Source organism: Schistocerca nitens, chromosome 8, assembly GCF_023898315.1.
Source record: "Schistocerca nitens isolate TAMUIC-IGC-003100 chromosome 8, iqSchNite1.1, whole genome shotgun sequence".
Classification (NCBI taxonomy): Eukaryota; Metazoa; Arthropoda; class Insecta; order Orthoptera; family Acrididae; genus Schistocerca; species Schistocerca nitens.
This window is the reverse complement of record NC_064621.1, coordinates 191,167,074-191,180,723: the sequence shown is the minus strand read 5'-3', so window position 1 is coordinate 191,180,723 and position 13,650 is coordinate 191,167,074. Positions and strand designations below refer to the sequence as shown.

General features: G+C 42.8%; 1 protein-coding gene across 1 annotated transcript in view; it reads left to right on the top strand.

Moving 5' to 3' along the window:
- LOC126199480 (hemicentin-2-like) overlaps window positions 1-13,650 on the top strand; it is a gene marked incomplete at its 5' end in the record, with an annotated part of 112,004 nt that overhangs the window by 20,767 nt on the left and 77,587 nt on the right. Inside the window, one exon of the mRNA XM_049936401.1 lies at window positions 10,019-10,232. Coding sequence (XP_049792358.1) covers window positions 10,019-10,232 — 214 coding nt within the window. The remainder of the gene's footprint in view (window positions 1-10,018; window positions 10,233-13,650) is intronic.

Here is a 13,650-nt window from a genome sequence, read left to right as displayed (position 1 = left end):
AACCTTTGGATGTATTAATTGTCTCTACCTTTCATGACAGGGAGTCTTAAGCTTCGCAACTTTTTCCGTTGTGTCATCGTCTTTTGCTGGATTCCTATTCTAGCGCTCTTCCACTCTCGAGGATACTGGGGACTTCTGCGTGCCGCAGATCAACCCAATGTGATCTTAATCCGATTTCGCTACATCTGTGACTCCGTTTTTGTCCAGTCTCTCCACCTGTTCTACTGCAACTTATCTATTTGCTAAATCGTTCCTTCAGTTCCTCTTTGAACCTCATAGTGCCCATTTATGTGTCACTAAATAATCAGTTCGAAGTATGTGAGTTAACAGGGAGAGCGAAACACGAGGAATAGCGTGTTCCTGCAGCTATGGACAAGCGCTGCTACACGGCGGTACACTGTGTCACGTCCTACGTATCGTGGTAGGGATAGGGTGGTATCTGTGTGAAGACCAGAGAGGGCGACGCAAACACCACGTATTTTTAAGGCTAATTAATTTTGCCAACAGAATCATGTAAATGACTCTAAATGAGATTCCACTGATATAAATTAAATAAACAAACGAAAAATAGATTGCTGCCATACAGTTCTACTTAATCAGACATAATACATATAATGATGTTCAGTTCGTTCGCACGCTCAACGTTTTAGCTCTTTTTCTCTTTTGTAAGAGCGTGTGTACTTGGTGCAGTCGTTCGTGTGCATTGTAGACGTAACACGCAGGTCGCTTTACGATTTAAGCAATGAGTTTCTCAAAAGCGTTGTGTTGTTCTTCATTGTTGAAAACAGTTTTCGCAGACGTACGTGCAACCGAACTCTGATACTACGTCTGCACCAATGTTTTATAAAAAAAAAATATCGATCCTGCGGGAAATTCCTGTAGCAATATAAAATTTCCTCTTGTTATCAAATTTTTCTTTACATTCCTTGTTGCATAGCAGGGCAATTACTTTACGCTGCAGCCGATAGCGACTGTCTTCAAAAATCACTGAATATTGAGAGTAATGGAAATGAAAATCACCCTGAAGCGCTGTCACAACCTTAAATCGAAACTATAATTCAAGGTTGCGTGGAATAGGTAGATGGCTTTCAAAGTCTGCATCTGTTCTATTATAGTGAAAATTTCATTTTGAATGTTTGTGCATAGTCGATAAATGCATCATCAGCAGATGCTTTCCCTAAAGATGGATTTTTGTATTGACAAGAACAGCAACATTATTAGGCTATGAAGTTTGTTCCACTTCAGGAACACACGCATTTCTCTTTCTAGGAGCATATCGACCTCACCCAAAAGACAAAAATATCGATTTAACAAATGGATTCTATTACGCCAGCTCACCTCACTGTAAACACGTCGATTTTCGTGCTGCCTGTCAACAAGTTCCAGAGAGAGCTGAAACTGGAGGTGTAGAACGCCATGCTTTAATAATTGATAAGTCGTACAGTCAGCAATATTCATTACGTTGTTCAAAGTAACATTCTGTGCACATAAATAGTCGTGATGAAGCTCTATAAAGTCTTCACAAGTCATACGTATAATGGGATATACTTGCGTCCCTTCGCTTTGTCAGAGCATTTTCTTACATTTATTCGTATTTAAAGAGGTTCAAATGGCTCTGAGCACTATGGGACTTAACAGCTATGGTTATCAGTCCCCTAGAACTTAGAACTACTTAAACCTAACTAACCTAAGGACATCACACAACACCCAGCCATCACGAGGCAGAGAAAATCCCTGACCCCGCCGGGAATCGAACCCGGGCGTGGGAAGCGAGAACGCTACCGCACGACCACGAGATGCGGGCATTTAAAGAGGCCAGGCGCCCATTACATCATATAAGAAGTTCTTTTTTGCATCTCCTTATGATCATATAATGTCAATACTGAATATTAGGCTACACTCTTGATGACACTGGGTGCCGGAAATTCTTTCGTATCTCCTCATTCAGTTGCTCAACGAATACCCATGTTTCCTAAGATCGCTGCCCCTCGGGCTGTTGCCACAGAAACTTTGAAATTCTACACGTTGTTCAATGATGGTAATTACGTCGCATCAATCTGTTGTATTCTTCATTGCTACTAAGTCCAGGATTTCATCTCGGAACTCAAGTTCACTGTCTGCGACTCTGACAAAAACTGCCGGGCTGTGCCTGTGATATTTTCATTTTCATCGAGCGCTAAGGAATACACAACACATTGAGTACAATGCGCTTCATAAATTAAACATCCAAAAACTATTCAGTATTTTGTAATACGATAAACACTTTGCGAATCCATTTTTTAGGGTTCAGTAGCTCAGTCGGTAAAAACGGAACCTTTAAAGCATCACTTCGTTGTCCGTCTGTCTCTCCGTTTGTCCTCCGACTGTTTAGAGCACTTTTTCTCAGAAAAAAGTTGGCGCATCAAGTTTAATTTTGTGTCACATAGTAAGGTGAAGGGTCCCTTGGCGATGCAAAAAACTAAAGCATCTAGTCAATGCAGTCGAAAGATACGGCCATTTATGTCACATATTTTGATGCTTGTAAACCAACTCAATTTGAAATTCCGTTCAACTAGAGTCATCAAGTTTACCAACAAGCAAGGTTTCACAGTACCGCCAAAGAAGGAAATCAGGAAACTGTTCATTTGTAATTATATGAAAAGAATTTTTTTGTCAGTTCTTATCAGACTCCTCGTCCGTCCGTCCGTCCTTCTGTTAAGGCACCTTTGTCTCTGTAACGGGTACACGCATCTAGTTGAAATTTATGTTGCATAATGAGGTCTATGGTCCCATGACAATGTAATGAACGTTAGCTTATAAGTCAATGCAATCAAAAGATACCGCCGTTTATGTTACATATTTAGACACTCGCGAACTCACTCAATAAAATCCATAGCGTCCTTCCCTTGATGCAGAATTATGAAATTTTGGCAAGACAAAATGTTTAACGATACAAGTAAGAGGGGGAAAATAAGAAAATTTTTAATTTTTAGCCATACCATACGAAAAACAGTCGTTTTTTCATTTATTACCCGAATTCAAACTTGACATTAAAACATTTTCGTAAATCGCAGCATCCGAGCGCCCAACGTCTTGCATTATCAGTATCGATACCAGGAAGAATCATCAAGATCCTCGAATCTCGGAATGGATCAACTGTCTCTATAAATAATTAGGTTTTACAGAAACCCGCGGGGTTCGAATCCTTCTCGCACTAGGCCAATTTTTTCGATACAAAATGGTAACGTTCCGTACACTTGTCCAGTTTAAGCCAGAACTGAGCAGAAGTGAGAGAGCGCTATAACCAAGACCTAATGCGTCCCATACAGAAACAGGGTGAGCTGAGGTAATGCGACAGGCCCCTGTTTTGGCCACTCGGGGGAAATGGGAACATGTTGTCATATCTCTGCCAGTCATATACAATGAGTGAGGCCAGCGCCAAACGAAGCTTTTCCTGCAACATGATGTAGAAGAAAAGACAGTATGAGCAGTTGAGGTGGAGTATCAGTAAAATCAGGAAGACTGCATATCATATGGGAACTGAATAAGGATGAGGATTTTGTTACTGCATTGTGATGCATCTCCAAACTATATACAAGTATTGCAATCCGAAGGTAATCTGCATCCTTCAGGGTGCCTTCATGTCTGTCACCCAAACAACCCCACTATCTTATTATTTTGTACCATCCAATAGAGAAAGTCTACTAACTATAGTAAGTTCATTAACATCACTCGGTAGAGATCTCGATATTACGACGTCCATCTCTTCTGATACAACAAAGACAAATATCATTTGCATGCTGGCATTGAGCATTTGTGGCGATTCTATTAAGTATACAAATATTGATCCACTGAAGTGGTTGACCAGTGACTGATGTCACCTGCACAGAGCAGTGTATAGTTTCGTAGCCTGTACTGTAATAGGACTATACACCACAGAATGTCAATTGCAAGAGAGGGAAAGCATCTTGGTGGGAGTAACAAATTCTGGGGGTGGCCAGCACCAAACCAATGATCACTTACGATCATGCAATATATGGAATCAATGCTCTTGTTCTCTTTTAATTGGAAAAGCTACACTTCTGTTACGCCGTCACTGTGAAAGATGAGATTAAATATTAAATGTAGAGGTCATCACTTTGGGGCAGCTTTTTTGAAATTCTCCAAATGCTGCAAACCTTTTCAGTTTCCGTATGTTGCAATGTCTTCCACATTTTTGTCAGTAACAAACACCGCCTCTGTCGTCTACTTCAATCATCTTGTGTGAGTGGGAGCAGCATAGTTTACACCACGCAATGTCCAGCTTTCTGTGAGAGTCAACGGAAATGTGCAAATGTTTAATTAGAATCTGACAAATATCTTTAATTCGTGGTGGAAAAAAAAAACTAAATGTATGGCTATGTATGCAGCTGTAGTCAATTACTGCTTGGATACGTTACAGTAGAAAAGAACAATGTATCAAGCTGATCATGAAAGAACAGCACAGGGACCTTCTCTTGTGATTGATAGTCTGTAACATATGGTCCTTCCGCAGTACAGCTGCAGAAAATTACATTGGTCTGTTCGATGACTTTGACCAAAGTTCATCTGTTCCAATGGATCAAAATTTATGTATTTAATAGGATCGCCACATATGCTCAATGCTAGTACGTAGACGGTATTTGTTTCAGAGTATCATAAGAGGGGATCGTGGTAATACCTCATCGAGTTCGCTAGCGGCTGACCTTATTGGAGTTGTAGTAGTTCCTAGTTTTTCTCTGTTGCATGGTACAAAATAAAAAGGATAGGAAGTTGGGTGACAGACATGAAAGCTCACTGAAGGATACAGATCACCTTCGGACTGCAGTACCTGTGTGTAGTTCAGAGATGCACCGCAGTGCAGTAGTAAAGTCCACCTACTCCTCCTTCCAGTTCCAGTATGATGTGCAGTCTTCCCAATTTTCCTTATAAGTAATATCACCTTAACTACTCATACAATTTTTTTCCACAAACTCACGTTGCATGAGGAAGCTTCGTTGGGCGCTAGCCATACACATTGTATATGGTTGGCAGAGATATGTCAACATGTCCTCATTTCAACCGAGTGGCCAAAATAGGGTCCTGTCGCATTACCTCAGCTCACCCTGTTTCTCTTCCGGATGCAGGCGGCCTTAGATATAGTGCTCTCTGAACTCTGCTCTGTTCTGACTTAAAATCGACCAATCACTTGGATAAAGATGGAGGGAAGGCGGGGCAGAGACTGAATAACAGTTAAAAGATGCAGAGAGACTCTAAAAAACCACAATGGAGTTTTGCTGTATGGTACCGTTAGCAGATAGGTTCAAACCGGGTGACGTTTCGATATATGAGAGGGCTACAAATATAATTCACCGGTGGCTGTACTCATTAAAACATTTCTCCACAGGGTCCAACGGAAGTATGTGGTTGAATGGATAGACTTGATTCCAAATCGCAGACAGCATTACTACCAGAAAGCGTGACGCTATAGACCGAAAAAAACAGCGTATTGGTCATAATATTTTGTACATTTCTTATGAATTCAATCTATAGTTGCGTTTTTAAGTGATTCCTGACATAGTGTAGCACCTGTGGTGTATGATCATTCTCAATCAACCATCATCCTCCCTCACCTATAACCAGTAGATATATCACAGAACCTCTGTTACACTGTCTACATGGTATTGATATAGACTGTGCTACAAATACATTTCGTTAGTGTGGGAAATATCTAGCAGCGACAAGAGAGAGTTGCAAATATTGGCTTCAAACTAGGTTCCATAGCCGAAATCACTTTATAAATTCGGTGATATGGGTGACTTTGTTACAAGCTTACACCGCTGGTGACGTGAACCATCTTTTTCGGTGTGTTAATGTACACGTCGTTATCACAATGTATGTAGTGTGGAAGACCACTTCATGAGGAGGCAACACCATACTTTAACTAATAAAGTATGTACAGTTTTCAACGTTAATGTTTTTAGCGATACTTGTGTGTGCCTGTACAACCAAGACCGCTTTTTATGCAGGTTGAGTAACATGTTTGTGGGAATAGTGTTTTGAACATCTAGTCGCTTATTAGACAATTATGTCTCTCTTCGTAAGGGAGACTGATATCACTCGCAAGGAATACAAATGAGGCATATACATCCACCACGGATTTTCGCTCGATATTAATTCGTGGCACCAGCAATCTGTTTTTGGCGAAGTATTGTACTTAGTAGAGGATGTATGATAGATTCACTGTGATCAGCAGGTTCATAAGGTTTTTGTTGAGGTGTAAAGTTATTGTGGTCATTGTTCTCACGTGTGCAAAGAAAATAATTGTGTACCGTTGAAAGGGAGGTATGGATTTGATGTTGGAGATTGTGATTCAATGCATCTATAACCATGAGGTGTGGGTGAAGGATTTTACGTGGAAAATTATGTACAGTCATTAGAGCAATATCGGTATAGATATTTCCAGAGCCACAGCATCAGGAGGAGGTATTTCCAATACTTCGCGCATCATCGAATATCCTCAGATTGTGGGTGTAATCGTAATATTTAACTGTAGTTACAGTGATAAATATGAGGCTGGTTTATTAGGACGACATTGTTGGCGAATGGGAGCGCATGCCAGAGGTAGCCTTTGACGGGAACGAATGGGTATTTCGATCGTAACTCAATCGCGGGCTGCAGGTACAAAGAAAGGATCCAGCCAGCAGGCTATTCGGTTCTTGCATGGTGTTGCATGGGCAGGTCCCATCGAGGGCGCTCTCTGTATAGCTGAGTACCAAACTAATACTCAGTACGCATTGGGCAAAGCCCGCGATCATGTCTGTTGCATGTAGTCTCCACCGAAAACTGTGCAATTAAATATTGATAACTGCCACATATTGGTGCTGGATGTGTCGATAAAATCCGAATTGCTACCATCCTAGTCATCCCAACATGCCCTCCATGGCTGGGGGTGACGCGCTCTGGCGTACACACATATCCACAACAGCAGCAGTTTTCTGCGGCCTCTGAGCATTGGCGCTGGTGGTGTACGAGTGGATTTTCATGCTTCATGTGTATATCGGGACATGAGCGTGCGGGATGTGTGAGTGTTTCAGCTATCTCTGACATCTAGACATGACAAGTAGGGTTTCGGACTAGATCGTGTTTTAAGTGTGTCATGTTTGTTGCTTCTCAATACATCACAGTGTATTGTCGTAGTCACAGTTGTTGTTGTTTCTGTCCTATCACGCTGCAGAACTTTCCTTCCCCTCCTCCTACTCCTCCTACTTATTCTTTGTCCTGTTGTAGCTGAGAGAACCAACTGAACCCTTACACTGCGCTGTAATGACTCACTCGCCACATCAAATTACCCATTGATCGATTTATTGTATCTGATAGTTGTATTGTGAACACACACAGCAATCTAACCCCTCCACAGGTTGTTTAAGGACATAGGACATAGTATGCAAATGAGCTGAATTTTGAAATGTTCAACCTCCTCTAATGCAATGGAATTCCTACCAAATACCCCAATTGTACCAGTATCCACCAATAGGAGGCAAGAGGGGAAAAATAAATATATGGTCACGTTCGGGAACCGGGTGGTTTCCGGAATGAATCATGCCAAATATTCCAGTCCTGGTATCGACCAATCGCATGCAAAAAGGAACTGTCCCACACAAAGGGAATTGATTTAATTAATTACTCAATCAATCTGAAAGAGTGAGGGATAGTTCCAAGACATCCACATCTGGTGGTTATCAGGTAAATCCTGAATTGTTTGTTGTTCGATCTTTTAGCGAGTGATGGCATGTGCAGGCCTGACAGTGGCACACTACAGGATGTAACCACTTGAAAGAGAGAGAGAGAGAGAGAAAGAGAAAGAGAGAGAGAGAGAGAGAGAGAGAAAGAGAGAGAGAGCATTTGTTTCGAAAGGAATTTCTCAGGTATCAAATGTCAAAAGGCTGCCACCAACTGAATCTCTGGTTTTGAGAATTAGTGCAACTTCTGGTCTGTGCACTGCACGAGGCGGCTGGCTGTGTTGCAGCCAATATGACAGTGCAGGCGTTGTCCTGATCGGGTGTAGTGTCGTTCTCTAGGACATTGATGCATGGTGCCACCTGGTGGATGGCAAGAGGCATGTGCTTTGTTATCGAAAGATTTTCGCAGTGTAGTTATGTATGATGAGTTACGTCAATGTTATTCCTTGCACAATCGGAATAAAAAGAATTAAATGATTGTATGGCAGTGTTGGCTGGGAGGCCCCATGTGGGGGAGTTCAGCTGCCGTATTGCAAAGTTCTTTTCAGGTGACGCCACATCGGCAACTTGCGAGTCAATGATGATGAAGATAATGATGAAGGACACACAACACCCAGTCTCCTGCTGGGAATCGAACCTGGGTCCTCTGCGTTGTAGTCAGTAACACTACTGCTAAACTACGGAGGCGGACTACATTCGGAATAAAAAAATAGCGATGGAATTAACTACTTGTTCTTAGATGTATGTTACAAGACCTGACTCTTACCAAACGATGGAGAATGATAAGTAACAGAGGTCCAGCACCTGTAGATTGAATATTTTATAAATAAGTTATATACCTTCTGTCATGTAATTGAATTTCCTGTTTTTGAGATCCTTCCTCTAGTGCATAGTGCCACCAAATTCCAGGTTGGAGGGGAGGAGGGCGTGAGGTGAGGGCTAGGGCGATTTACCAGATGGTAGGAGTTAATTAATTGATCAATTTAATTAATTAGTCAATCAAATTGTTAGAGTGGAAGGGGCTATTCGAATAATGCAAGCCTGAAAGTGTAATTGTATTGGCGAGTGGGGAGGAGGAGGGTTCGAAGTTTCCAGAGGGGTTGGAAGAAGGAGGAGGAGAAGGAGGGGGAGGGGGAGTGGTGGGTAAATTTTTTATAATGATGCATTATCCCCAGGGGTCATAACCCACTTAGCATAAGGATAGGTTAAGGACCTGTCAATCAGAAGAGAAGAATAACATTGCACCTGAATGTATATTTGCCCCTGACATAAGTAACCCACACTAACAAAAGTGTGCTGATGCCCCCTTGCCCTACTACTCATGAGTTGTCAGCTGCAGAGGCCCATTGGTAGGAGTGTTCAGAGCACTGTGTGTTCATACACACTTGTATTCAGCTCACCATTAAAGATTGGTGTTTGTTCCACCACAGTTCATCGCCCATTCTGTTTTACCAGTCTGCTGAGCCTGCGACATCTGACGTCTGTAATGAGTGGTGACTGCCCAGCTGCACAACGCCTATTGTTTCAACACGTGTTGCAGACACTCACCACAGCACTCCTCAAAGACCCAACAAGTTGTGCAGTTTCCACAATGTTCGTTCTGAGCCTCTGGGCCGGCCGCGGTGGTCTCGCGGTTCTAGGCGCGCAGTCCGGAACCGTGGGACTGCTACGGTCGCAGGTTCGAATCCTTCCTCGGGCATGGATGTGTGTGATGTCCTTAGGTTAGTTAGGTTTAAGTAGTTCTACGTTCTGGGGGACTGTTAACCACAGCAGTTGGGTCCCATAGTGCTCAGAGCCTGAGCCTCTGGACCATGACAGTCTGCCCTATGTTAAACTCAGATAGATCGGATGCCTTCCCCATTACATATGAACAGCATACTCACTGATACGACATGCACTGTGCGTGTGTCTGTCTGGTAGTCATTCCTCGCCAGGTGACGCATCATCGCCTGGACAGGTTTATAGCGGTAGTAGGTCGGTGGTGACATTGTTCTAGCTGATCAGTGGAAAATGCAGTTCGTGAATTTCTGTAAGTAATTTACACTTTCCACGAATGAAGGTAATTTTTGGACCAATAATCTATAAACGCCCTATACATAATATACATCCTTAAGGATTAACGTTCATGACTAACAAATTTCGTCGTAGGTTTCAATATCTGCTATCTGTTTCAAGAAAAGTTCAGCGACTGTGAGCATATCATTGCGACCATTACCTGTTTCTTTGAAACTAGGAACATTCCCACCCTTCTCCCACTGGTTGGAACCCTTTGCCTGCTGATGGTCCCCTCTGGCTGTCAGGTGTCGTGGGTGCGTCGCCGCGACTCGCACATCCTGACGGTGGACCGGTACACGTTCATCGCGGACGACCGCTTCCAGGCGTTCCTCGTCGACTCGACGTCCACGTGGACGCTGCAGGTGAAGTACGTGCAGCCGCGCGACGCCGGCCACTACGAGTGCCAGGTCAGCGCCGCCGAGCAGAAGCTCAGCAGGACGGTCACGCTCAACGTCGTGGGTGAGTAACCTGCTGCCTGCCCGCACTTACCTCTACCTGCTGTGGAATTCAGAATGCTGCCTATAGCCAGTTATGTAATGGAAATATGATATGTATTCTCATTCCGTTTTAAATGACTACATTCACTTTTTACACGCAGGAGTCTTTTCCGAAATTAAAAAAAAAATTACTCCAGAAAATTATGGCCTTACGAAGTGTGAAAAGATGTTGTAAGGTACAACATGGACAAAGTGCCTAAGAATAAACATTCTACTGAAATAGAAAAGTGGTGCGACAGTGAAAGTTTCATGAGTATGTTATTTAACCATATATCTCTTACGTTACTACTGTACTACACACCAATAACCACTAAGCGAACTGAAATCAAACTTCAGTATTATAAAAACCAGTTGTCCTTTGAAATAAAAGCAATTGTACACTACTACACATTTCCATTTTCAGAATAGATAAGACTTAAGACATTAAAGTAATTCTTTTCATTTTGACGGATCGGACGACCCATGTAAAAAAAAAAAAAAAAAAAAAAACTTACATGTTTCAAGGTAGTAGACGATCAGCGACTTATGCATCATAGCTTAACAGTCGACATGTCGCATAATATTAGATTAGTGCATAAGTTCGTGGCGCTTTATTTTGCATGTTGGTACTCCGGTTGCTATGGGTTTATTTGCCGATTGTCATATTTTGTTTGTCGTTCTCTCTTGCTGTTTCAATTTATATATTGTAATTTTGCCTTTTGGAGATAGTGAGTGGTGGACGCTAGAAACTGAAGCGCCAAGTTGGTATATCGGAACATTTTCGACATATTCTTCTCTTTCGGGTCAATTGAGGGGTGACAGCAGCGGAGGCAGACAGAAACATCTGCGCCCTGTATGGCGATACTGCCATTGGACAGAGCACAGGAAGAAAATAATTTTCAGATTGAAGGAGAATCGTTTTGACATTAGTCACTCTCCACGTTCATGAAGACATTCGGGGTTAAATGAAGGTCGTTTGAACGCATTAATGCCCAAGCATCCGCGTCAGTGGATTCGAGAACAAGCAAATGCGATGAACTTTGATCATTCCACGATCGTGCAACTTTTTAACGGAATGGGGAAGATTCAAGAGTTTGTTAACTGCACGCTCTTCAGCCAAAATCAGAAAAATCTGCTGGTGGCCATTTGTGCATCTTTGATCGCTTGTCGTGAATTAGCTCGTGAACAACTTCGTCCTGTCTTACCCCTCATGGCTACTGGTGATGATAAATGGCGTCTTTATCCTGAAATTAGGAAGAGAAGGGAAAGTCTGACCGATACAGAGCAGCAGCTTTCCCTACAAAGACATGCCCGCATCCAGAAAAGATAATGTTACGCGTCCGGTGGAACAGCGACGGTGCTGTGTACTACGAATTGCTTCACCGTGGTGTAACAATCACTGCAGACATCTATTGTCAACAATTGAGACGTCTTAGAAACGCAGCCAAAGAGCCAACAACCAGAAAGATAGCGTAGTGTGTGATGCTACTCCAAGATTTCGGTCGCCAGCGTTCTGTTAGACTGACAAAAAACACTGTACAGGAGTCGGGATTTATTACTTTATTCACCTAATGTTCCGCCCTCAGATTTATACCTCTACTGAACAACCTCCAAACAACTTCCTTTCCGGAGGAAAATTCTCTCCCCTGATTATTAAAGGCGCGGCAGCATTGGCAGACATTTGTAAATAGTGTAGGAGATGAGTAAAGTCTCTGTTATCTGTATCTGTTGTGTTCATTACTCTGGGGTGACAAATGGCACGGGACACCGCCTACTTTCTTGTCAAACCGCCTTTTGGTCTGCGTAGTGCAGCAACTCGAAGGGGCGTGGTCTCAACAAGTCTTTGGAAGTCCCCTGCAGAAACATTGAGCCATGCTACCTCTACAGCCGTCCATAATTGCGATTTTGTGCATTTACCTCACGATTATGTCCCATCGATCTTCGATTGGATTCATGTCGGGCGATGTGGGTGGCTAAACTATTCGCTCAAATTGTCCAGATTGTTCTTCAAACCAGTCGTGTAAATTGTGGCCCGTTGACATGCAGCATTGTCATCCATAAAAATTCTACCTTTGTTTGGGAACATGACGTTATTGAATGACCACAAATGATCTCCAAGTAGTCGAAGATCCAGAGCACACAGTCCATTCCATGTACACACAGCCCACACCATTATGGAACCACCACCAGTTTGCATATGGTCAGAGGCCAGAAGAGGAAATGCAGGCGGTCATGCTGCTAGTAAAGACACTCACTTCGGTCATCTACTGCCAAAGGCCATTAACGCCAAATTTCGCTTCACTGTCCTAACAGATACGTTGGTCGTACGTCCTACATTGATTTCAGCGGTAATTCACTCGTTGTTCCATGTCTGTTAGCACCGACAACTCCATGCCACCGACGCTGGTCGCAGTCATTAAGCGGAGGAAATAGCCCACTGCGCTGTCCTTGGTGTTAGGTAATGCCTCAAATGCGATGTTGTCGGGGCACTCTTGACACTGTAGATCTCGGAATATTCAATTTCCAACTGACTTCCGGAATGGGATGTCTCATGCGTCTAGCTGCTACTACCATTCCGCGTTCAACGTGTGATAATCCTCGTCGCCCGCCATAATCATATCGTAAACCTTTCCGTGTCAGTCACCTGAGTACAAAAGACAGCTCCAACGTTTGAATGCCCTGTGTATGCGATACTACTGCGATCTGCACACGTGCATATCGACATCCAAAGGTTTTGTCATCTCAGTGTAAACTTATCGAAAAACGCCACAATGTTATGCACCAACATAATAGTTTAGACATATAACATTTGACTCACATAAAATTTGTACCTATACTGTCAACAACTTGTAAAAAAAGCTAGATATATTTCACAGCACGTAAATGTGGGTAATGCGAGAAATTTACAAATAATGCGCAAAAGACAGCCACATCTCAAACTAAAACTATAGTAAACGGCGGATATTACTAACTTTAGTGTGCGTTCCTTCATGTGATTCTAAATTAACTCACTGGATTGAAGTACCGAGTGCTAAAACATCGTGTGTTTGTAGGTCCACTGTACTCTAGGTACAACACACTGACCTACTATGGTGGTGGGCTCTCGTCTGTAAGAATACACACTACCGGCCATTAAAATTGCCACACCACGAAGATGACGTGCTACAGAAGCGAAATTTATCCCACAGGAAGAAGATACTGTGATAGGCAAGTGATTAGCTTTTCAGAGCATACACACAAGTTTGGCGCCGGTGGTGACACCTAAAACGTGCTGACATTAGGAAAATTTCCAACCGATTTCTCATACACAAACAGCAGTTGACTGGCGTTGCCTGGTGAACCGTTGTTGTGATGCCTCGTGTAAGGAGCAGAAATGCGTACCATTACGTTTCCGACTTTGA